This window comes from Phoxinus phoxinus (assembly GCF_949152265.1).
Source record: "Phoxinus phoxinus genome assembly, chromosome: 7".
Taxonomy (NCBI): domain Eukaryota; kingdom Metazoa; phylum Chordata; class Actinopteri; order Cypriniformes; family Leuciscidae; genus Phoxinus; species Phoxinus phoxinus.
Genome location: NC_136882.1, coordinates 13455117 through 13479311, shown reverse-complemented (window position 1 = coordinate 13479311; position 24195 = coordinate 13455117). Strand labels below are relative to the sequence as shown.

Here is a 24195-nt window from a genome sequence, read left to right as displayed (position 1 = left end):
CGGTTAACTCGGTACAACACATGACTATGGGATATCGCGCTCTTGCGCTATCTGCTGAAGACACCTTTATTCATGCCTGAAAAGCCAATGGCACATGACGACGTGGATGGGGCCACCTGCCCACAGCATATAAATGCAATCGTATGCGTCCTTCAGCTCTTCACCGTGCTGTTAGAACACCATCACGCCATATTTTCGCAAGAGGAAAAGCCCACGGTGGAGATTACTAAGGCAGAAAGAAAAAGCTTGTAGCACAAGTTTAGCTTTGCTTACGAAGGGCTAATACGTTTTTGCTCAAACAAAATGTTCAAACATGCCACATTCCCAAGAAAACCTACGGTGGCGACTCTTGTTAAAGGAAAAGGCATAAAAGAGAAGTTTTTGGCTTGAGTTTAGCACAACTAACAAATGGCTAATAAACTTTTACATAAGAAATATCTGAACATTCTCATCCCTATCCTATTATGTGGGTGTTAATGATATACTCACAAGCACTGTCCAGTGTGTTTAGAATTGTCCGCACTAGGCTGGATCTCTCCAACCCCAATGTGTGCGGTGCACTATTGGCAGCTCTATCGTTCCTCCATCAAACGATGTGTAGCGCGTGCTCGGCGGGGCAGTGGCTAAAAACCGTCTGCTCCTGACTTCGGGTTCTAATCAGATGCGGCGATCGCCGTTTTTGGAGGCCAGGGAGAGTTGGGGCGACCATGTTAAGGCCGAGGAGTGTCGGTGTAGTGTTCACGTCAAGGTTCATCTGACTGCCCTTTGTCTGAACTCTGTCTTGCTGGATGCGGGCGAGGAATGCTCTGACGATATATATATATTTTTAAGCAGGGCAGATCACAATTCCCCCAAGGTGGGTCGAAGTGAAGTGATGGCCCTTGCATTGATCTGTATTGGAGAATGGCAACAAAGTTTATCGGTCGAGTGACCTGCTCTGCTGCAGAGAAGCTTGCGGGTTCTATTTGACTTAGTCGTGAGAACTCGCCTGCAGATCTATCCAGTTTGGGTAGAAGCAACCCTGCAAGATAGCGGGTTCATTTTTAAGTATGTTGTCAAGAAAAGAAATCCGTGTTCAGCATACAAGGCCTCATGAGTATGCTTGTCAAAACAATCATAATGCATTAGAACCGCTGACCTCACACAGTCTGGCTGTGTGCCGACAGAGGAGAAAATGCAGTGATATGCAATATACAGCGATGTGTGCAAAAGGCATAGACAGTAAAAGAAATGGACACAGCGACCCCATAGACTTCAACTGAGAAAAGTGAAGTCAATTAGAAGCACTCGCTTCCTGATGGCTGAGCGTAGTGCGCAACCTCAAACTGAGCTTGACGACGTAGATGTGACGTGAGCAACCTGTCTGACAGTTTTAAGTCTTCTAGTAGCTGTGCCAAGAGAATTCTGAATCATTCCCTTCCGAATCTTGCAGAGACAGAGAGCTTGAGTAGGAGCTGTCCATGAGCTAGCAGCAGGATCAACTTTTGGTAAGTATTCCGATTCATTATTTTGTCATTTTGCCTCCACGTCCCCCCGATTGCCTGCGAGCTTCTCCTCCTGATACGGTAATTTCTCTATTGTGCGACATAGTCGCGTGGTTATGACGCAATTGTTAGCTCTATCTAATTGCTCAATTAGCTCTATTCTAATTGTAAGAATCTAGAGCGAGCGAGCATGTGAAGTTAAGATTATGTGTAGAGCGCACACGGCAGAGAGAGGGAGCGAGAGACCTTGTGTGTGCCTCACGAAGCATCAATTGTCAGTGCGGGCGGGCTTTTATCTCCACTCCCAAACCGAATTTTATCTCTAATATAATAGCGAGGGCTGGATGCAAGCATTGCGATGATTTCTCACTCTTCATGAGTGAAGAGAGTTAAGCAGCTGAGCCTCTTGGGAGTCTCTTGAAGGAAACAAAAATCTGTTTTAAGTTGTTTGGCAAATAAAAAGAGAAACGCTTAACGTGAAACTTTGCACGTTAATTTAATATTCTTGTGTATCTGTTTGCCTGTAGCCTCTATAGTATAGCCTAATATCACCAAAAAGGTATAAGTGTGGTCTTTTATATCTGTATTAGTCTATTAAGCTACGTTATGCCTTTTATATGTCCCAACGGCTGGGGAATCCTGGAGAATGATGACATATGAGGGAAACCCAGCACAGCCAGTTAAGAACTAAACAACCAAGAGAAATATACAGTATGTGTTCCGGGAATAACGTTATAATCTTGTTCGTGTTAGAGAAAGCTGATTATATGTACACAGGTAAAGTAACCATGAAGACTTAAACACAGCTTTTGTGTCTTTATCAGCATTTCCACAAACAACCCGATAATCATCACATACCGCTTGCTCAATTTCTGTAAATTTGTTTTTGTGAATGAATGACTTTCTCTACCTTTTTTTGTGAATGAATGACCATGAGCCGACTAACAGCAGATGAGATCATGCATCGGCACTCCACTGCTATTCCTGCAGTTCCCGGATGTGTTGAATGTTCAATGTTGAATTTGAACCACTGAATTTGTGGAAGCGAATTTGTAATGCAAAATAAAATGGACCGCAAAATGCCTGTCGAATATAATAGGCTATGTTGTAGTTTTAAACAGACAGACTATTTTGAAAGCGAAATCTGAAATAGATTATTGAATGTTTAATGAAAAGGTGTGAAATGATTTGGATTTAAAGTCCCTGAAAAGTCAAAATTAAGTATGTATTCTGAGTTTGTGAAACCACAGAAAAAATTGTTATCAGCCACCCAGAAAATTGAATGATAAAGAAGCCGGCAAGTACATAAAATAAGCTATCAAAATCTTGAAAAAATGAGCAGTAGTCACAGCTCTCAAACGCTGGGGGCGTGTCCGCTGGCTGCGCTGAAACCACGCCCACTCGCGGGAACGCTGCAGTCGCCACACACAACTGTGGAGTTACTGTGTGGACTACTACCTACTATAATTATAACATAAGCACACAAGGCAAGGCATTTTACCCTCATTGGTGAGCACGCACTGCCGATGATGGCACCAGTTGTCGGCGCGACGGGAGGATGAAGGCCGAGGCGAGAGATAGTCGGTTCGGCCCCATTCACCAGTAACAGCGAATTACCAGTGAATCCTGTTGTCTCCGACGAAAGTTTATAAATCTATAAATGTTAAATGATCACTACAGAGGCGGGTTTTGGCGGCGATCCTCAGCTCTTCAAGGTGGCTCTTCCCAAAATTAATCCAACTCTTCTTGATGTGATCGTTTTTCGGAAATGTAAATAAGGACACCGATCTGTTTTGTACGTGATCGCATCCAAGTAGCCTAGTACGCATTTCCGTGACGAAGGCATAGCTAGCTAGCAGACTGTAGGCTGTAGGAACTACTGGCTACTGACAGAGCGGCAAACTGGTGTGAATGTGCTCTATTGTTATATTAGGGGAGGGGCCAGCGTCAGTGGCTCCAGTGCGTCATCGAGCCACCGTTTTAGCCCCGCCCAAAAAAATCCAGGAACAGAGGAACAATGGTGAAAAACTGTTGAACGGTCTCCACAATTCAGCACTTCAGTCTTTGTAATATGTTTTAGCAATACATTTCTAACATTTATAATGTGTTTAGATTTTTTTTTTTTTTAGAATTGCCTTTACAGGGACTTTAAATATTCAAAGCTTAAATCTACAACCATGTTGAATTTTAGCCCATAAAAATATGCACGGTTAATGCCATGTATTTTTTTTTTTGGTGACTTTTTTTTTAGACTGAGGTTGAGACTGATCACAACCTGTAATTCTCACCAGCCAGAATGAGAGAAATGTTCCGTTACAAATGTTTCCTTCGAAGGCAGAGAGACAAGTGAAGTGCCAATACAATTCACACAACCACTCTTGCTTCCGGAAATAAAGCCTTTATTTGTAACCAGAATTTATTACAGCAATAAGATTCAAGTAAAAGCTAAATCAAATAACAGAGCATCATAACAGAAGAGTAAAGACATTCTGCTCCGGAGACCTCCAGCAGCATGCACAAAAACCATAAACATGAGATCAGCCTAATGCACATTCATACACTTCACATCACATCGACTCCTATACAAACAATCTTATTCAGTCTCCAGAAGTTTTGATTTACAAGACATCAGTCAATAAGAACATAGAAAAATGAAAATAATTATCAAATTTGCTCAACACAAAGTGGTGTGTTTTAAGCAAGTCCGAACCACCATTATTTATTTACATTCTATATCGCGTCTTGTTTCAATACAAGAAAAATACCAAGTAACCCTGTCTGGGTGCAGTTCGGTTTACCAAACACACTTATTATTTGCTTTGTCAAATATTATTAATCATGCCTGCAAAACTCCCAGAGATCATTGTGCCAAGAAGCAGAGCATGATTGATGAAGATCAAAGTCTCCGTGATTGTTGTAAACTATTGCAGTCCCTAGGTGGCAACGTAGCTGTAGATCAGACAAGAGAGCACCTGAATCTAGCACTTCAACTAAACCCAAAAATACTTAACTGCATGCAGCTTTTGAAAGAATGAAGTACATTCATTTAAATATATACACCTCTATAAAATCAGATTTGCAAAGTAAACAAATCTACAAAGGGTGGTTAAATGACCTGTGAGATTACTTCATTATGTTGACGGGTTAACAAAGCACAAACTGAACTAAAAATTAAGAGAGACCAAAGAAGAGCAAAATCAAGTCAACAGAGTAAGAATGACATGTAAAATTATATTGACTGGCTCTTACTTGTAGTAAAAAAAAAAAAAAAAAAAGGATAATTCTTTAAAACTGAGCTCGTCACTTGCCGAGAAATTAAAAAAAAAATAAAGAAAGAGAGAAAGAGAAAGAGAAAGAGAGAGAGAGAGAGAGAGAGAGAGAGAGAGAGAGAGAGAGAGAGAGAGAGAGAGAGAGAGAGAGAGAGAGAAACAACAACAACGCTTCACCATTGTGTTCCCACACTCATTCGATCACTCGATCGTTCACTACTCTTCAGACAGAGAGCACTCGGACAGCGAGCGTTCCCTCCTCTCACGCGTAGCCACGTAGTTCAGCAGGTCAATGGCTGTCACGACCCCAAACACCATCTGCCTCATCTTGGGGGATCCATTACTCATGTCTGTAAGACAGGAACTGCAATTCAGACTGCGGACACCATCCACTGCAATGACATCACAGCCTGCATTTACTCTATCTCAGAATAAACCCCCTTCAGGCTGATGCAAGAACGAGCCATTTTTATTAACTAAAATTAAGTAAGGAATAATGTACAAGTTATTTCACATTTACAGTGCATAAACAGTTTTAACAAATACAAGTTTCGATTTTAATGTAAATGTTGAAATTAACATTAACTAAGGTTAATGAATTCTGTACAAGTATTATTCATGTTAATTAATGTAGTTAACTAACTTCTAATTTTATCAAATGAAACCTTCATGTAAACGTTGTTGGGGGTAACACATTTACAAGTAACAAGATTTATGTCATATTTTTTTTTTCCAGTAATGCATTACTTTTAAATTTACAACAAAATATCGGACTTTGCTTCCCCATTTATTGACTGACAGCTCTCCTGTCCCCATGTTGAGAGAAATCGGGAGTAAGTGCAGAGGCGTTGTGTGTGAACATGATGGTTATTGTAGTTCTAGACTAAATGCGAGCATGCATTTACTCATCTCACTTGCACAAAAACAATTTCAGTATTCCTCAAATTGAATAAAAACAGCGAAATGCAAACTCAATATTACACAAACCTGCAATAATTAAATATGCTGAATTACACAAATATACTTTATGTATTGTATCTCACTTTATTAACCAATGTATTTGCCGATGACATTCACATGGTTGAATTGGATCAAAAGAAGCAAACTGAGGAAACTGAGGAACTGCACCCTCTACTTTACAGATGTGAATTTGCATTTCCTTCAGTCTGAGGCTTATTAATTTCACTTTGTGTAAAAGGCCCAGCCTAGATGAGAAAAAAGTAACGCAACTCGTTCCTTTCCATAAAAAGTAACACAATTAGTTACTTTTTCAGGGAGTAACGCAATATTTTAATGCATTACTTTTAAAAATAGCTTTCCCCAACACTGTTTGTAAATTACTACCACAAAAACTATACAAGTATGCCAGTGATTCTACAATAACATTATTATTTTCATTTACAATAATGATGTTATGGAAGTTATAAAAGCAGTCCCGCCCTGTATTCCTATGTAATGTTTGTTAACCTTAGCTAGAAAACGGAAAGTCCACAGTGGTGTCCTAGCACTTGGCTGAGTATATGCCACAGCAGGTGTAATGTCCCTTTGCCACTAAGAGCAAATAGAGGGGCGCAGTGATCCGAAGTTCAGGAAAACACGTGTCCTGTATCACGAATTGGTGCCGTATTGTATTAAGCTCCATGAATAAGACTGTTGTTCCTGAATAGTGCTGTGTTTTGTATGAATAGACTAGTACATTTTGTAAAGTACCTGTTAATTCGTCATGTGATGCTAGATGCTAGATGCTAGACTACGACACTTCTTTGACAATGTTTTACATTCACCAATGGTTTTGATTTAGGACCCACACTTTACATTGTTACATCATGTGGTGACCCAATACATTACTAAATGGAATCTGTATTGAAGGTCACATTTTGTTTGTTTGCATTCTGGCATCTGTCTAATTCGGCAGCTTCTACCAAGTGAAGGATGATTTGATTGTGTAAAGCACTGACCGTAAAAGCCTGTGCATCCAGTGCATTGAGTTTTTGGGAATAGTGTCAATGCCCTGGTTTAATAGATAATTATTGACTAGCGAATCTATTTTAATATACAGGTTTTTTTTTTTACCAGATATCACAATGATTGACAGGTCAATAGATGCCATTTACACTAGATGCCATTTACACTATGCTATTTCCACTTAGTGTAAATAGCATCTATCGCTAAAAAAACATTGCAAAGAAAATGCATTGATGCTATTTTTACATAAGTGTAAATAGCAGTTACAGTAGATGCCATCTGCCACTTATAAATAGTGGCAGATACTATTTGCACCTCAGTGTTGTTGTACATTAAATGGTATGCAATAATAGCTGTTTAAATTATTATATTTATTTAAATTATTAAATAGATGCTGACTTATTAGGACAATAAAGCCCTCCCTACACCTAACCGATACACTTTATTATTATTATTTATTTATAACTTAATTTCCACTTTTTTACTAATTTCTTCATTGAAAATAAATGCCTTTCCGATCTGATCGGCAAAAAGATTTGAACTTTTCCCGTAAATTTGTCTGGCCCAACCAGACGTCAGAGTTACTGTAAATGGCCTCTGTAAAAAGACACTCATTTGAAATGAGTTCCAAATATACACTAGCATTCAAAAGTTTGGGGGAATTGTTTATATTTCTGAAAGAAGTCTTGGTAACACTAACTAATGTAAACAAATGAAAGATTATTGTAATGTATTAACTAACATGAACAAACAATGAACGACTATTGTTAGTTCCCAGTGCATTAACTAATCTTAATAAATACAACTTATACATAATTAAAATCAATAGTAAATGTTGAAATTAACTAACAAAGAGGTAGAAGTGCAGTTCATTATTAGTTCATGTTAACTAAAGTAGACAACTAATGTTAACTAATGAAACCTTATTGCAAAGTGTTACTGAAAATCTTTTTTGTTCAAGGCTGTATTTATTTGATATCAAATATTTCACAATGTTACTATTTGTATTGTATTTTGTATTTAAAATAACTGTTTTCTATTTAAATAGATTTTAAAATGCTATTTATTCCGGTGATGGCAAAGCTGAATTTTCAGCATCATTAATCCAGCTTTCCGTGTCACATGATCCTTCAGAAATCACTAATATGCTGATTTTATGCTTAATAAACATTTATTAGTATTACTGTGGTTAAATTTTCACGGGTTTTCATGTTTTAGGGGGACTTTCCATTGACAACTATTTTTATATGGTACAAACTGCATATCCTATCCCCTAATCCTAAACAAAGAAAAACTTTCAGCATTTTTACATTTTCAAAAGGTGATTTGATTCAGAAGCGGTTTTCCTAATGGAATATGTCCCCACAAGGACAAGGATTTCAGACATTGCCATCTTTGTGGGGACATTTCCCCGTAGGGTTTACCAGGACCTCACACACAGACACACATGTAATGTTCGTGACTAAAAATAAGAAAATGGAGATTGGTTAGGAAAAAAAAAAATGGAACAGAGTTAAAGAACTTGACTTACACTGAATCTGTTCATGCACAACAAGAGCAAAATGGTCCGTCTCCAGGATACGTGAGAGTTTGCCCAGGTTATCAGTTAGGCGCACCTACAGGAAGACAGACAAGTTCACTATTGAGAGATCACATTACCTGTTATTACTGGTTGTTAAATAGCACTCGTGTACTGATATTTACTCTGACGTACAATTAACACATTATCATTTCCTTCATCCAAGCCTCAGAAATCAAAAAAGTCTTCGCTCTAGACAATCATATAATTAGATCCCAGTTATCCTCATTTTGAGCCAGAGGGGAAATAAAAAACATAAAATAACATGCACTTATAAGGATTTCCGATGTCTCAAGGTTTATTTGAACAAATTGTGTGAATACTTTTTCTTGAACCTTCTGCTGCATGTACAGCATGGCAGAAAGGGGTGTGTGTGTTTGCATGCGTGTGCCCACCTGTTTAAACTGTTTGTAGAGAACTTTGCTTATGGGATCAGATGGCCTAACCTTCCCAGCCAGAACCGACGAGAGCATGTTCCCCAACGTGACCATGCCCAGAATCTGCCTGCAGGGAGAGAACCAGACACCAGACTGAGCCACACCTCCCTCCACTTATTTCTTCCTACATCTGTTTGATCATTTTGCTATTTTTGGGTCAATGACAGGACACTCTTTTTTTAGTCCAGATCTATTAAGTCTCAATCTTGGTCCTGGAAGACATCAGCACTGTACATTTCGGGTGTCTCCGTTGTCCGAAACACTTGGAGCCTCTAATGAGACGATGATATAAATCAGGGAGACGTCAAATGAGCAGTGCTTGGGTACACAAATGTCCAGGATATCAGAATGTATGAAGCTATTCAACATAACTAAATAATAATAATGAAAAAAAAAAAAAATCATATTAACATTGACTTTCTATTATGAAAGTTTTCAATATCTGAATTAATTTGTAATCATTTTAGAAAAAATATTTAATTACAAAATAATAAAGTACTATTAATATTAGGGCTGGGCAAAAACTTTTTTTTTCGATTAATCATTTTTTAAAAATGTGGTCGATTCAAAATCGATTCTCAAAGGCCACGAATCGGGGGGTTTTTCCCCATATTGATTTATCCATCACCCAAAAGCCAGTATTCGTTTTCCTGCACTGTTAGGCTTGCAGCCTCCATGTTGCAGCTAATGCTGTGAGATTTTGTTTGTTTTATCTTAAATATTAAATAACCTGATCCTGTTTGATCAAGGCATGCGACTGTTCTGACTTGTCCAATTTTCAGCATCAATTTTTCATCTTGCATCAAAATCCTGTCTATTCATTGTATGCATTTGAAATCTAGAGTCGGTTCTGTTTTAATGTACCCAAGTGTATCTAAAATAAAACGTTTAAGAGTTCTTCATTTCTTTTTATTAATCAACCACTCAAACTTATGTTCACTGTTCTTTTTTTATAAATATTTGTATTAAATCTATATTTATTGAGTCGAATCGAGAACCGAAATTGAATCGAATTGAGAGCTTGCGAATCGAAATTGAATCGGAACATCAGGATCGATACCCAGCACTAATTAATATACAATTAATTACATGCATACACAAACAACATATCTGGTGGGGCAAAAAAGGTGTTCAACTGTATGTAAAACATTATAAAAGAAAATATTTTCAAAATAAATTAGTTACATGAATAGAATCATTAAAATCCAACTATTTTATTAATATCATTATAATTTTTTTACAGTATATTTGTTTTCATATTGTGCGTCAATATCAGTAACTTCAATATAAGATATTTTGACCTTTTTATAACATGGTAAGGTTAGTTCAAAAGTTCTCAGGAATGGAATACCCCAAGAAAAGTTTGATATTTGTAAAATATTTTACCTAAAATATATGTTAAAAAAATCTTAACACATGTATTCAAATGTATAAGGGGAAAAATACTTAGAAATATAGTGGAAAACTATTTTATTTTTTATTCAATTAAATTTTATTTTTGCAATGATATGTAATAAGAACACGGCACCTTAAACAAGGTTTTTGATGGATTTCTTCACCTCATTGTTTCAGAGATCTTTATGAACACATAATAGGTTAACATAATAACTGGTTTCTGAATGAATGACCTACCCGGCATCATCCACCACGGGTGCTTGGTCAAAGGCCTTCTCTTTCAGGATCTGAATGGTCTTCTTGATGGACACTAAAGGCAGCACAGTCAGGGGGGCGGAGAGCCGGAGCTCCTGTAGAGTCAGATTCCACCACCTACCGAGAGAAAGACAGTAAAAACTCACGATAAGATGACACACATGCAGAGTAATCTGGGAGAGTGAACATGCCTCCACATATAGAAGCTTAACTGTAGCAGTAATGCAGCCCAGTGTAATATCAGATATCAGAGTGTAAATAACAAGGGTGCTTCCAAAGACAACATGCGTACGTGGGTATGTGTATACACTCACCATTGCTTCTTGACAACAAGATCCTCCTCACTCAGGAAGCCCTTTTCACACATCCACTTGTCACTAAGAAATTTAGACCTAAGAGGGAGAACAAAGCATTTAGGCCAAGACTACGAGTGTACTAACACATAGCCTGACCCATGCTGAACTATGATTACATTACCAAGTGGCTTTTCAGTTCAGTGGAATGCTATAAGTGACTCAAACTCATATCAGATGCAGAGAGGAGTTCATGTAGAACAGCATTTACTGTAAACAGTTGCTCTGAGACACTGGATCACAAGCGGCTCACATGCAACTGAACACATCTGAAACACCCAGAATACCCATTTCATTAAATCACAGCCCATGTGATTTGATAATCGCACTAAGCTGTATCGTGATTTTGGTTTTATTTCGATCAATAGTGCAACCCTAGGAAACAGTATCTAACACAGTGGGAAAATATGCATACTATGTATTGTACACATACTGCATTTGAGGAACAAGCACGCAGTATTGGGAAGTATTTAACTAAAAGTAGTTATTTTTCCTGAAATCACTATTTGTTTCTCAAAAAAATATGTTTTTGCAAATTGGTTATTTTAGATGCTTTATGTAAAAGTGTGTGTGTGTGTGTGTGTGTGTAAATGCTGATTAACAGCTGCTGTTCATCACAATGTTTTTGACTATTATATAAAGGTGTGTGTTCTCTAGTTTGATTAGTATTATGTAGTGTGTGTGTGTGTGTGTGTGTGTAAACGCTGATTAACAGCTGCTGTTCATCACAATGTTTTTGACTATTATATAAAGGTGTGTGTTCTCTAGTTTGATTAGTATTATGTAGTGTGTGTGTGTGTGTGTGTGTGTGTGTGTGTGTGTGTGTGTGTGTGTGTGTGAAAACGCTGATTAACAGCTGCTGTTCATCACAATGTTTTTGACTATTATATAAAGGTGTGTGTTCTCTAGTTTGATTAGTATTATGTAGTGTAAATGTATCTGTTTAATCTTGTTAAACATCATGCTAAAACCCTTGTTGGTTTTGTTTTGAATAGTTATACATTGGTAAAAGATATTTCCTACATCCTACATTGATACTGTTTGTGCAGCTAACTGACTCATTTAAACACTATCTTAAGATTAGCATAGTTCAGTAGACAAGACTAAATAAAACCGTAAATAGCTTGTATTTTGGGAAGCTACAGCTTTAAAGCAGATTCTCAACTCTGGTGGAACGGTGGCATACTATTCTGAACATACCGGCTGTCTAGGTTTAAGTCTTAAACATCACAATAGTATTGTTGTTGCTTAATCTACCAGGCAACACAAAACACATTCACACCACAGCTAAGCACACTCGAATGCTGGGAACACCGAAACCTACATGTAGTTGCGGATGGAGTCGGGAAGGATCACCACACAGCGCTGGCCTTCCTTCAGCTCTTTGGCCACATGCACAGCTGCAGCCATGGCTGTGCCTGAACTACCGCCTACAAAGAGTGATAGAGAACAGACTTTAGTTCATTAATACTAAATTAACTAAATTAATACACACTTAATTTCACACACATTAAATGTGAGAGATGTATTACGAGTCACATACCGCACAGAAGACCCTCCTCCCTGATGAGCATACGAGACATGGCAAAGGACTCATCATCATTGGACTTGTACCAACTATCCACCACCTGAGACAGAAAATTTGGTTAAAAAAAAAAAAAAAACACCCTTCAAGGATTTTGTCTAGCATTAATTAAGTGCGAAATCAAAATAGGGGTGGGCGATATTATCAAATTCTTCTTTCACGATCACGATATTGTTCTTTTATCTAATTTCTGTAATTAAAATAAAAAAAACTAAATGCATAATTTTCTTTTTTGTTCCGAACCAAAAGAACCGAACTACAAGTGTGAACACATCCTTAGTTACTATTGCCTCTACTATGGGTTAAAACGATATGCATCCATGTACTTTTAAGAGTTGAATATCTGAAAAATATTTAAATAACTGTGCATTATTTCTAAGTAGCTTGTCTCTATACAGTATATGGCATATTTTTTTTCACAATTTGGCTTTAAAACGACCCTTATTGGTCTAGGCTAAATATGACAATAGGTCGGATGGCAAACACTGGAAAGGAATGACAATTTTAGGGGATAACATTTAAGGTGGGTCCTTTGCCATAAATAAACATCAAGTGTCATTTCAACTACATCAAAACCTACTCTGCAAATACACACTTACAGATCTGTCCAAAACAGTGGGGATGAAGTCATATCCGATGCCCTCCACCTCATACTGAGTCTTGTCCGTCTTATTCAGCTCCTCCGGCTCAGCAAGGATGGATCCCTCAGGATCCACTCCAACTATCTGAGGAACAAAGACAAACACATTATAGGTGGTGTAAAAATAAATGCAAGTGGAAACAAGTGTCTCTCCGAACAAAGTAATGATTATTCAAAATTCCTTTGAGTAATAACTATGATGTGAAATAAAAGCTAATAAAAAAATAAAAATAAAAAAAACTTAGAAATAGTAATAAAATATAATGCCAAAATACTTATATCAGGTAAAAATCAGATAAATAAATAGAAGAAAATATGTTCATTGACAGCTGTATCAGAATTCATAACCCAATCCGAGTCTCACCTTGATATCAGGGCATTTCTCCTTCAGCTTGCGGGCGATACCAGTGATGGTGCCACCAGTGCCAGCTCCAGCCACCAGCATGTCTATTTTACCTACAGAGGGCAAACAAAAAAATACATGGTTTCAACATTACTCATATGTAGTAATTCTTGGCCTTTTTTACTTTCTTTAACCTTTTGTCAATATTTGAAGGCCCTATTATCTGATGTCAGCTGTATATGTAAATCAATAATATGACAATTTAGGGCTGGGTAAAAAAAAAAAAAAAAAGTGATTTCTCAATTGTAATCAATTCTCATTTTGAAGAACCAATATCAAATTCTTAAATCCCAAGAATTTCTCTTTTAGTCTATGCGGAGTAGAAACATAATTATGTAATTATAAAGTTAGTATCACTTTTTCCTTATGAACATTCCTTGGGTGTAATAAAAAAATGTGTCCTTCAATATTATAGTGTAGTACCAACTGACTTCCTGTATAGTTACAGCATTAGTTTTCCTTGAGAAAAATCAAATTATATTCAATATTATATTAAAAATAATATATTTAAATAAATCAACATCAAATTGAGAAATTTGTGTATTTGTGTCACAACCCAGCCCTACTAAATTTTAATTATTGCAAGACTTCCTGGAAGTTTGTCGAGGCCCCCTAATGTGTCCCGGGTCCCTGGTTGAGAACCAATTGTAAATTATGAGCATTTTCATAAAAATAATCCAATTGACTGAAGCCAGAAGGTTAATGATTAATTTAGAAAAAGCCACAAAGTTGCTTCTACACAAATTCTGCAGTTACCGTCACATTGTTTCAGAATCTCCTCTGCAGTGGTGTCGTAGTGGGCCAGGGGGTTGCTGGGATTACGGTACTGGTCCAGAATGTGAGCATTAGGAATCTCATTCTTCAAACGCCAAGCCACACCCACATGAGACTCAGGAGAGTCAAAACGGGCAGAGGTAGGGGTACGAACAATCTCTGCACCCAGAGCACGGAGCACGTCCACCTGGGAGCATGTGAGGACACGAAACATGACTATTCAAACACACATATCGACAGAAGTCTTCAGAAATCGAGTGGACTCACACCCACGCCATATTTATTTTCAGAATTTCACCTTTTCCATGCTCATCTTTTCAGGCATGACAATGATGCAGCGATAACCTTTTACTGCTGCTGCCAGGGCAAGTCCAATACCTGAAAAACAAAACATTTATTCATTTAGAAGACACTTTTATCCAAAATTCAACTAGCTTCAAATGCTAGCAATACCACGTTTCAAACATTGTCCAGAAAAGTACAAACTAGAACAAGGAGGGATAGCAGATAAAGTGAGAGCATAGAAAAACATTTTATTTTTTCTTATCCATCAGTCTCAATCACGATTTAATATCAATAATCTTCACTAGTTTATTGATTAGTGAATGTTAGAAATGTTGTATAACACTTAGCAAACTATATTTGTGACTTTGGTGCCATACTAGTTGGCACATGACATGTTTAACTGGTCCTCCGGCATTCCAGTGTCCGGATTAAACAGAATGGAACAGAGGCGGTTTCTCAACATGGCACAGTTAAAAACAACTAGTACTTTCTTTCAAGAAAAATATTAAAAGACATGACGAGAATAAGTATTATTGTGCCAAATGGTGCACACACACACCTGTGTTTCCTGATGTGGGTTCAATGATAGTGTCTCCAGGTTTAAGGACGCCGTCTTGCTCAGCATCTTCTACCATTCGCAGACTGATTCTGTCCTTTACGCTTCCACCGGCATTGAAGAACTCGCATTTAGCCACTAGACAATGATAGAAAAAAAAAAAATACCAGTCCATTTAGGCATGTTGTCAATTCCACATCATCATGCTCCTTAGATTATAAATTTAAACATCACTGAATGTATAGTTTCTTTATAATAGGAGTGTATGGGGCAGAAGCAAATTTTATTTGTTACAGCACTTTTGATTATTTCTGGCCAAAAATGTGCTTTAGCTTTACAGGTAACTCCGCGCACAGGTAACTCCGCGCACAGGTAACTCCGCGCACAGGTAACTCCGCGCACAGGTAACTCCGCGCACAGGTAACTCCGCGCACAGGTAACTCCGCGCACAGGTAACTCCGCGCACAGGTAACTCCGCGCACAGGTAACTCCGCGCACAGGTAACTCCGCGCACAGGTAACTCCGCGCACAGGTAACTCCGCGGTTCTTAACCAGGGGACTGGGCCCTAGGAGTCATCAGTAAATTTCCAATGGGGCTTCAAGTTATCTTTTTATTTTTATATTTTTTAAAAGTGTGAATTCTAGACCTAGTCAAAAAAATGAAACATTGACTACATTTATAATGAATAGGGTAAGTGTACCAATTAAGCCCATGTACCCTTTAAGCCCACTTTCAACTTTGAAGTCTAATATAAAAAAGAGAAAATCATATTTTTTGCTGCTCCTTATTTTAACCAATCCAGTGATTTGTAACTTACCTGACATTTTTTATTGCATGTTAAACACATTTGGCAATGTTAAGTTAGCCCCACTCATGTGCATGCGGTCTCAGGGGACCTCAAACAAAGACACCCAAAAACTTTGGTGTTTCTGGACCCTTCAGAAATCAACACATTTCTGCAATTTTCAGCCATTCTTTTGGTAATTACATTGATTTTATGTCAAATAAGAGATAAATGTATTGTTTTTTGTGTATGAACAAATAATAATTAATAATTTTATATAATTTTCCTTTAAATTGAAAGATGAATTTTATTAGTTTGCGCTCAAAGCCAATCTCAAGGTCAAACCATTAGCCTTACTGGAAGATAGACTGCTGAAGAATTAAGCATGTGAACTACAAACACTAAATATTTTGTGATTTATTTTACATTAATTTACAAATAAATACATCATAAATTGTTTTGTTGGGAAGATTATTTTCATAAATTAACTTTTTTTAAAGAAGGGCTTAAATGGTACAGCGCCATAAAACGCATGCAAACTAGAGTCAACACAAGCTAACCTTGAATGAAAAAAACATAACATTTCTCAATGTGGGCACAATGGAAATTACTATGATGCTTTGTCCACAGTATATTTAAGCTCCTTGCATGTCTGTGTAAACATACATTATATATTTTTAAAGGAAAACTGTCTTTTTTTCACCTTTACTGACTGTGGAACCATTTAAGCCCACCTTATGTGTTTCATTGAGGAATCCCTCAAATTACAAAGTTTAATCAACTTTGTGAGAGAAATTGTTTAATGGCCTATTAATTGGATACTTCATGTGGAATTTTGACTTCATGTGGAACCAAGCCGACTCAAGGCTCCATACTTAGGACATGGGAGGACCACTAGTGGACCCCCCCAAACCAATCCCAACTCGGCTTCCTTCCCAGGATACACTCGGTCAAAGTTCCAGCTTTGACCAGGCATAACTCCAGAATCCAGCCAATTTAAGGCTCTATACTCCCGGCATGGGGGGCCCACTAGAATACCCCCTGAAAGCCAAGAGTATGGATCCGCAACTCGGCTTGGCTCCTGAGATGCTCCAGAGTCAAGCCGACTGAAGGCTCCAGACCACCGGCCTGGACCCCCAGCCACTAACACCTACCAATCACACCCAGGGCTCTAATAAAACATTAGCAAAATTACTTTTTTTAATGCTTCCCTGTCACTGAATAAATATATCAATGTTTTACTTATTAAAAAATAATACAAATAATTATATTGTATAAATCAATCATGATGTGGGCTTATTTGGAACACATGCGGGCTTAAATGGTGCCAAAGTACCAATTAAGCCCATGCCAGACTTCTGACTTTATTAATAAAATATCTTAATTTTATATTCTAAAATGTACATCAACTAATAAATACATTTTCAAATGTGAGATTAATCTTGCATTTTAACAAATAAATTTTCTTATAAACCATGTCAATATCTATGAAAAAAACCTAGACTTAGATTTTGGTGGGCTTAATAGGTACGCTTACCCTACACATTTTTGTAGTTATGCGGTATGCCGAACTAAGATATTTTATCAGGTAGAAATTGTGAAAAATATTTGTGGGGCCTTCGAATATTGTTGTGGACAGTGGGGGTCTTGCAGTCAAAAAAGTTGAGAGCCACACAAATAACTTTGGGTTATATATACACACCTGTGTGAAAAAAGTATACAGCAAATACATGGTGCACTTAATTCGATAGAAAGCATTTACTGTCCAACCTGAACCTCCCCTCCATCCCAACCACACACAGTCACACACTCACACATGCAAATATGTGAAATCTGCACCAACTCAGAAACAATTAGTCAGCTAATTCTACGTCTGTATTGCCAAAGCCTGTCGGCTCAACTGGCCAAGGGGTAATCTTGTTCACATGAACTCGCTAGACATATTGAATCCCTATTATAAATCTCATTAAAACATTTAGGATCAAAGGCTTTGACTTCCACACAATAACACTTTCAAACAACGTTCGTTAAAGCAAAGAGGGGCTTAACTACAGCCCAGCGACACTTTTGACCCAAGCGACTAAACTCGCTCACCTTTCACAAAAGAAAAGAATGAATGCCGCCATTTTGTGAGCCTGGTTTTGTCAAAGAATGCATTGAGTTTCAATTTAGCTCCTTGAGTACATTCTGAAAGAAAGTTTTTGTTCCAAACCAAAACAAAAACAATACAATGCAACATGTCCATGTGAGGTATGGATCTGCTGCAACACGCAATGCATTCCTCCCTGCAGGAACTACTAAGTGGTACTTAGGCCTTTGATTTTATCGGAGGAAGATAATTGTACTTTCCAGCAGATCCAGTCATCTTCAGAATTTTGTATTTGAACTTTCGTTTTTTGCGTCAGCTCTGTACAATTCAATGGCATCGCTGTCGAAGAGTAATTAGCTGGTGAAATGGATTTAATTATTCTAGAGTTAACAAAAGTTATCATGAGCGTTGTAATGTTTGAAGCGGATGTCATAACAAATGTCTTTAGACCAGGGAGATTTTAAAACGAGCTGTTCATTCATAAATCTGTAAGATCTTAACTTCATGCTGTAGAAAAACAAACCAGAAGACTGAACACAACGAGTGCAGCGCTGAAAAGGGGCGGGGCTACATAAGATCTATATAATTTATGAAGTATTACAAAAACAAAACAAAGACTTATTTAATTCCATCAGCCGTTCTTTAAAAAAATATTATCATTTCATTGGTGACTCCTGGATTCTGCGCTCTGTTAAGAATTGTTTCCCTTGTTCATTGTGGATGAGCATAAACTCGGAGTTTCAAACTCTGGGTTGACTGGACTCTTGGTTCAAATTAACCCAAACCTTAATTGCGGTTTTCGGTTCCAGTAAAATGGCCTGGAGTCAGTTCAAAGTTTATGTGAAGGCAAGTTAACACTGGATTTCCTAGTATCATCACTCATGAAAGTGCATCAGGGAGGTGTTCCATAAACCAGATTCATTCTTCCAACTCTATGGCAGCATCCAAAATCACAGTAAGTACTTCTAAATAAGTTCTTTGTGACCGTTAAAAAAATACATTCTATACAGTATGAATGTGTGAAGCATGGATGGATGTATTACATCTGTCATGTTGTTACTGTTAAGTGACCTACAGTGTCAGTTGCATTGCTTTGCTGCCATTCACAACTTCTCTCCCATGGGATAGTAAAGTATCTATTGAATGCATACTTCAGAATCTCAGCAGTAATAATAGGTCTGTTTTTGCCTACCATTTCATTAATTGTGAATTCAGACATACTATTTCTCACCTACCACGTAGTAGGGAAGTATGCATAATCGGATGCAGCTTATTTAAAAAAAGAGATGGTGTTAAATGAGTAGTCCTGTTCATTTACGTCATCCAAGATGTTCATGTCTTTCTTTCCTCAGTCAATAAGAAAATAAGGTTTTTGAGGAAAACATTCCAGGATTTTTTTCCATAGAGTGGACTTCAATGTGTTACAACAGTTTGAAGGTCCAAATTGTCACCCTACCCAACCTTTATAAACCATTTGTGGCAAAAAAGTATATATTCTTTTGTTTTTTAAATGACCGATTGTTTCGTTAGATAAGACCCTTTCCTCGGCTGGGATTGTGTAGAGCCCTTTGAAGCTGCATTCTGAAGTGAACTACTCCTTAACTACGTGCATGTAATTGAACTAAATAAATAGGTTAATGCACTCAAAATGCTTGAATGAACCGTGACTCAGTGCGGTCAGTCTAGGAACGTTTGCTTCTTCACGTCCTCAATCAGCGGAGAAGAGTGAAACCCAACACCTGCATTCCTCACTCCAGAACTCGACCCCTTACTTCCCAACGCAGACACACGTGCCGATACATGCATTTTACAGGCTGTCCTTAAATGATCATGTGATCTTTCGTGTCCTCATAGGACACGACAGAAAAAAGAAAAAACGGTTGGAAGACATCCTCTGCACACGTATTTTACAGATACTCACAAAGCTCACACTTGAGGCCAAAAGCATTGGGAATCTTGTTCATGCGGACCAGTGGGGTGTCTCCGATCTTGCTTAAGATGTTGGGGAGGATACTGGGTGTCTCGGTCCTGTGAGAAAAGGGAGCACGTCAAGCGGTTACACATGCACTACCACAAACACACATTAAGGTGAACGTCAATCATAAAATAACCACAACTGAACTGACTGCATCACTGTGACTCTGCAGACTGTGGCTTTGGTTTATGTGTGTAGTAAAAGTGTGGTCATTCACGGTTACATTTCTAGATGAGTCATTCTTCCTGAAAAATCACTGTTGTTAAACAGGAGTTACTTGAATGGTCATGAATGGTAATTCATGTGTAGAACGAAAGCATATTTTTTATATTAACTGAAAAATAATAATAATACGTCTTAATTTCTTTATTTTCAAAAGTTTTCTGGCTTTACTTTAAAGTTTCTCCTTTGTTGGCAAGATGTTTTATTTATATATTGTGCATATAGTTTATTATTTAAAAGTGATTTTTTTTTTTAAATAATTTAGAACCTCAGTGTTCACACATACATTGCAGGCAATACATACAGGCAATTTTACTGTGTAGGTAAACAACAAGTGCCTGCATAGTTTGATTTTAAAAACATCCTGCTTCATGTTAAAACAACCCTATGCCCTTACCACTAAACTTACTACTCTTAAAGGTACAGATGTACCTTTAAGATGGACTACACCCAAAAATGAAAATTGTCATCATTTACTCACCCTCATGTTGTTCCAAAACAGTATGTTCTTGTTCTGCTGAACACAAAGGAAAATATTTTGAAGAATGTTTGAGACCAAAGTTACTGGTCCCCATTGACTTCCACAGTATGAAAAAAAAATACTATGGAAGTCAGTGGAGCCCCACAACTGTATGCTTAACTGGCATTCTTCAAAATATCTTCCTTTGTGTTCAGCAGAACAAAGAAATGAGTATGAAAGAAATGAGAGGGTGAGTAAATGACAGACTTTTAACTTTGAGTAAACCATCTCTTTAAAATCTATGCACTGACAAATCACATATGCATTTTTAGGAAAGCATGTAACAGCTTGAAGGTGCCGCATGCTTACCGTTGGAAGTGGTTGTGGGGCGACTCTGTGTTTGGGTCACCAAGTTTCCAGGTGCATCTGCTGGGCAAATCGGGTCGAATCCATTTCCTCTCCATGGTGACCTCTGATCCATTCTCCGTGTGCTCTCCATTAATACTCTTCACATGGTGACTGTTTGTTTCATTCACATGGGCTGTGCCCTTCACATTTAACTTTTGTCCAGCATTTCCGTTCGAGACGGCATCGACTTTCAGCTTGGCATCCATGTTGATGCCAGATTCTCCATTTGCATGTGGGCAGATGGGACCAGTCCCAACTGACTCTGAACTAGATGGTACTGATGGCATGGCTTACCTGAGGAAACATTTTAAGTGTCAGTCACCAAGGCTTTGTACTTACTGTTTTTCAGTATCCATTAAAAGATAAACGAATAAAAAGATCCACAGTTATAAACATTACTGGTATTAGGAAGCATTACGCAACCCTCCCATCATAAATTTGGGCGTATCACTCTAGAAGTTCATTCCGGTTTTCACTCTATTATGTTTAAATACAGTGTCTGTCCATGTCATCCAAGTGCTTATGCAACACTGACAGATCATAACATGCCATTTAGAAAGCCAAACCACTGTACAAGTTCCATGAAAGTCTCAAACACCCTCCTAAAAGATAATATTTATAGTGCTTTACTTCATTGACATATCTCTATGTATGATAACACTTGCGTGCTTAAAGACAGTGAGAGGAAGAATATAAAACATTATCATTTAGAATGTGTACAAAAACACTCACTTCTTGATAACAATATCTATTAGATTAGACCTATAAATCACTATGGTCTCGATCGGCAAACATGAAGATAAAACAAGCACCCTTATTACAGCCTCAAGTTGCTCCTGGTCAAAGCATGAATAAGCAAAAGTTGATCCCTCATTTAAAAAAAACAAAAACAACAACAACTAATGATCGCCACAGAAAAGGAGATGCAATGAAATCCAGGTGATATGGAAGATTTGATCCATGTGGAAAACGTTTATCCATGTTTTCTTTCAGTTCTAATAGGAGCTGGAAATGTTTAGGTTTCTCTTCAGAACAGAACAGCTGTAGGCTACTTGTTCATATGTATTGCATACCTCACATGCTTGTAAATTTGCTAGGAAGGGACTCTTAGGCAATGAACAGTACAGTGATACACAACACCAACAAAGCCTTTCGGCCAAAAAAGAGGAAGAGGAAGAAAAAATCCAAGCACTTCATCAGGAATATCGCTGACATCAGGGATGTTTTGACTGTAGCTTTTAACTGCATGTTATCTCTGCTCTCAATTGATAGCATCATTAGTTACATAATCATAAAGGAGTCATCCATACTCTGAAAATAAGCTACTGTAAACTCAACACAGTGAAATAAGAAACTTCTGCTTACCACAGACAACCTTCAAGGAAGAGGTGTGGCTTTCTAGACAACTGAGAATGATCATGCAAAGCCAGCTAGTCTGTACAGAGGGATTCACTCTTACAAATCCTGTTTAGTCATGGTCACAACACTGAAACACTATCTAAGAAAAAAAAGTTCATAACCATCTTCAAAACATTCTCAACTAAACCAAAAATTGTATGAGAAAAGAGTTGGTAAAAGGCTGTCTCAAGAAATATCAGATTTTCTTTTTAAATGTACATTTATAAACTATTCAACAGCCGCTGCCATTTATAATACCATACATTTATTAATAATAATAATAATAATAAGCAAAGAGAGTTTTGGTGGGCTTTAAAAAGAATCGCCAGTCATCCTGCTTAAATTATAGTGAATAATATATTGAATAAAACAAATGAATAATAAATTGGAGGAGATCGCCACCGCAGATACATGTATGTATGAGTTGTAAAACATGTAAGAGCATCACATAATGAACGAACATGGTAAAGTATGCTGACGCAATCGCGTGGCTATTGCATTGTGCTCGCGCTGATCGTGATGCTGACGCAGGGGCCAGGTTTCATCATGCGCGCGCCGCATTCTCATCACTTACGACAAAAGGTGAAAATTGCATTTTTTTATTATTGATAATTTATGTGTGGAAAACTCTTCTGTGGAATGCAATCGATTAGGATATGTTCCTCAGACACAAACACCACCATTGTGTAGTAGTAATGTCGCAGATTGATGCTTTTACCGTGTCTTGGTCGGACTCGTTATCAATAAAAGGGTTATCTTTAGGGGTTACAACTAAAATACGAACAGTCATTTTTACTCACCTGTCCTGATATAGACGAACTTGTGAGCCGGAGAGGTCCGATTACTCAGATGACCTATCCGTATGTGAAAGTAGTCGGCTTGCCAGCAGCTCACATGCGTTAAAGAGTCAAACTGGCGTCCAATCAGGTGGCAGCATACCTTGTTGGGGTCGAGCGCTGATTTGCTGTTTGTTCTTTTCTCATAACCAATGAAAATGTCGGCATTTAGTCGTGCCCTCGTGCACAGAAAACATTAGGACAGTTCTGCAATTTATATCTAACATACGGTAGTAAACTAACATCGGAGTATTGTGAGCAAATCTTACTGTACTGATTATGAAACAAAAAAAATATCGTTTGAAATAGGCGTATCATTAGCTACTTGCCTTGCAACGACTGGCTGTACTCGAGATTCAAATGTATTTGTTAATGTCGTCTTAAAGGTTTACTTAAAAATAGCCTATTCAATTTCCCAAAAAGAAAAATAGCCCATTAAAACAATCGTCAACAATAACATTATGAATGTAAATATTTATTAATCTGTATCATTCTATAAACCTGTTTCTATGGAAAAGTTAGCTAACATAGCTTCCTCTATTTTGTCCGTCGCCCAGCTCTTTGTCTTTAACCGGTTTGTTGCTCTTGCGAGCGAGGTTTCCATTTTCTTGCTTTTATTGAGGATCCCATGAGCTTATTTATCAGTTTTATGCTTATCATAAAATTAATACTGTGCTCCGAGGCCATTTGTTCTGTTACTATCGTAGTACAAAACATTCTTGAGTCTTTAGATTAGCATTTAAGATGAATCGTAAGATTATTTAAAATATTCCAAGTTATAAATACGGGGACACAGTGATAGAATAAAGTACAAAGTTGCATGGAAACCATAAAATAGTTTTGCCGTCATAGTTTTTGATCGCTCAATTTCGCTATTAACTAATCAAACTTACGTATTCCATACATAGAACATAACGCCAAAGACATTTAACACCTAAAAAGCCCATAACAGAACCGCATGCGTCTTGCGGAAGAACATTGTAGCTGGATCTTCTTCTCTCTGTTTATATCTATGACGAGTCACGCAGACACTGGGCTACTC

The 24195-nt window shown here is 37.6% G+C and overlaps 1 protein-coding gene across 3 annotated transcripts; it reads right to left on the bottom strand.

Moving 5' to 3' along the window:
* Positions 1-3997: 3997 nt before the first annotated feature.
* Positions 3998-23341, bottom strand: cbsb (cystathionine beta-synthase b). 3 transcript variants are annotated; one of them, XM_079618141.1, is made up of 15 exons: positions 23118-23341; positions 20881-21213; positions 19776-19882; positions 14984-15118; positions 14438-14517; positions 14122-14326; positions 13327-13418; positions 12922-13047; positions 12281-12365; positions 12062-12167; positions 10699-10776; positions 10367-10501; positions 8693-8801; positions 8250-8334; positions 3998-5103 (listed from the first exon to the last, which is right to left on the bottom strand). In XM_079618141.1, exons 2-15 carry the CDS (start codon positions 21204-21206, stop codon positions 4970-4972), a joined length of 1803 nt encoding a protein of 600 aa, XP_079474267.1. In that variant the 5' UTR covers positions 21207-21213; positions 23118-23341; the 3' UTR covers positions 3998-4969. The 3 variants fall into 3 exon arrangements, 2 of the variants coding, with proteins under 2 accessions (XP_079474267.1, XP_079474268.1); XM_079618142.1 differs by having other exon boundaries at positions 20881-21208; positions 23118-23270; XR_013798263.1 differs by lacking the exon at positions 3998-5103 and having other exon boundaries at positions 8693-9006; positions 23118-23253.
* Between the last annotated feature and the right edge of the window lie 854 nt (positions 23342-24195).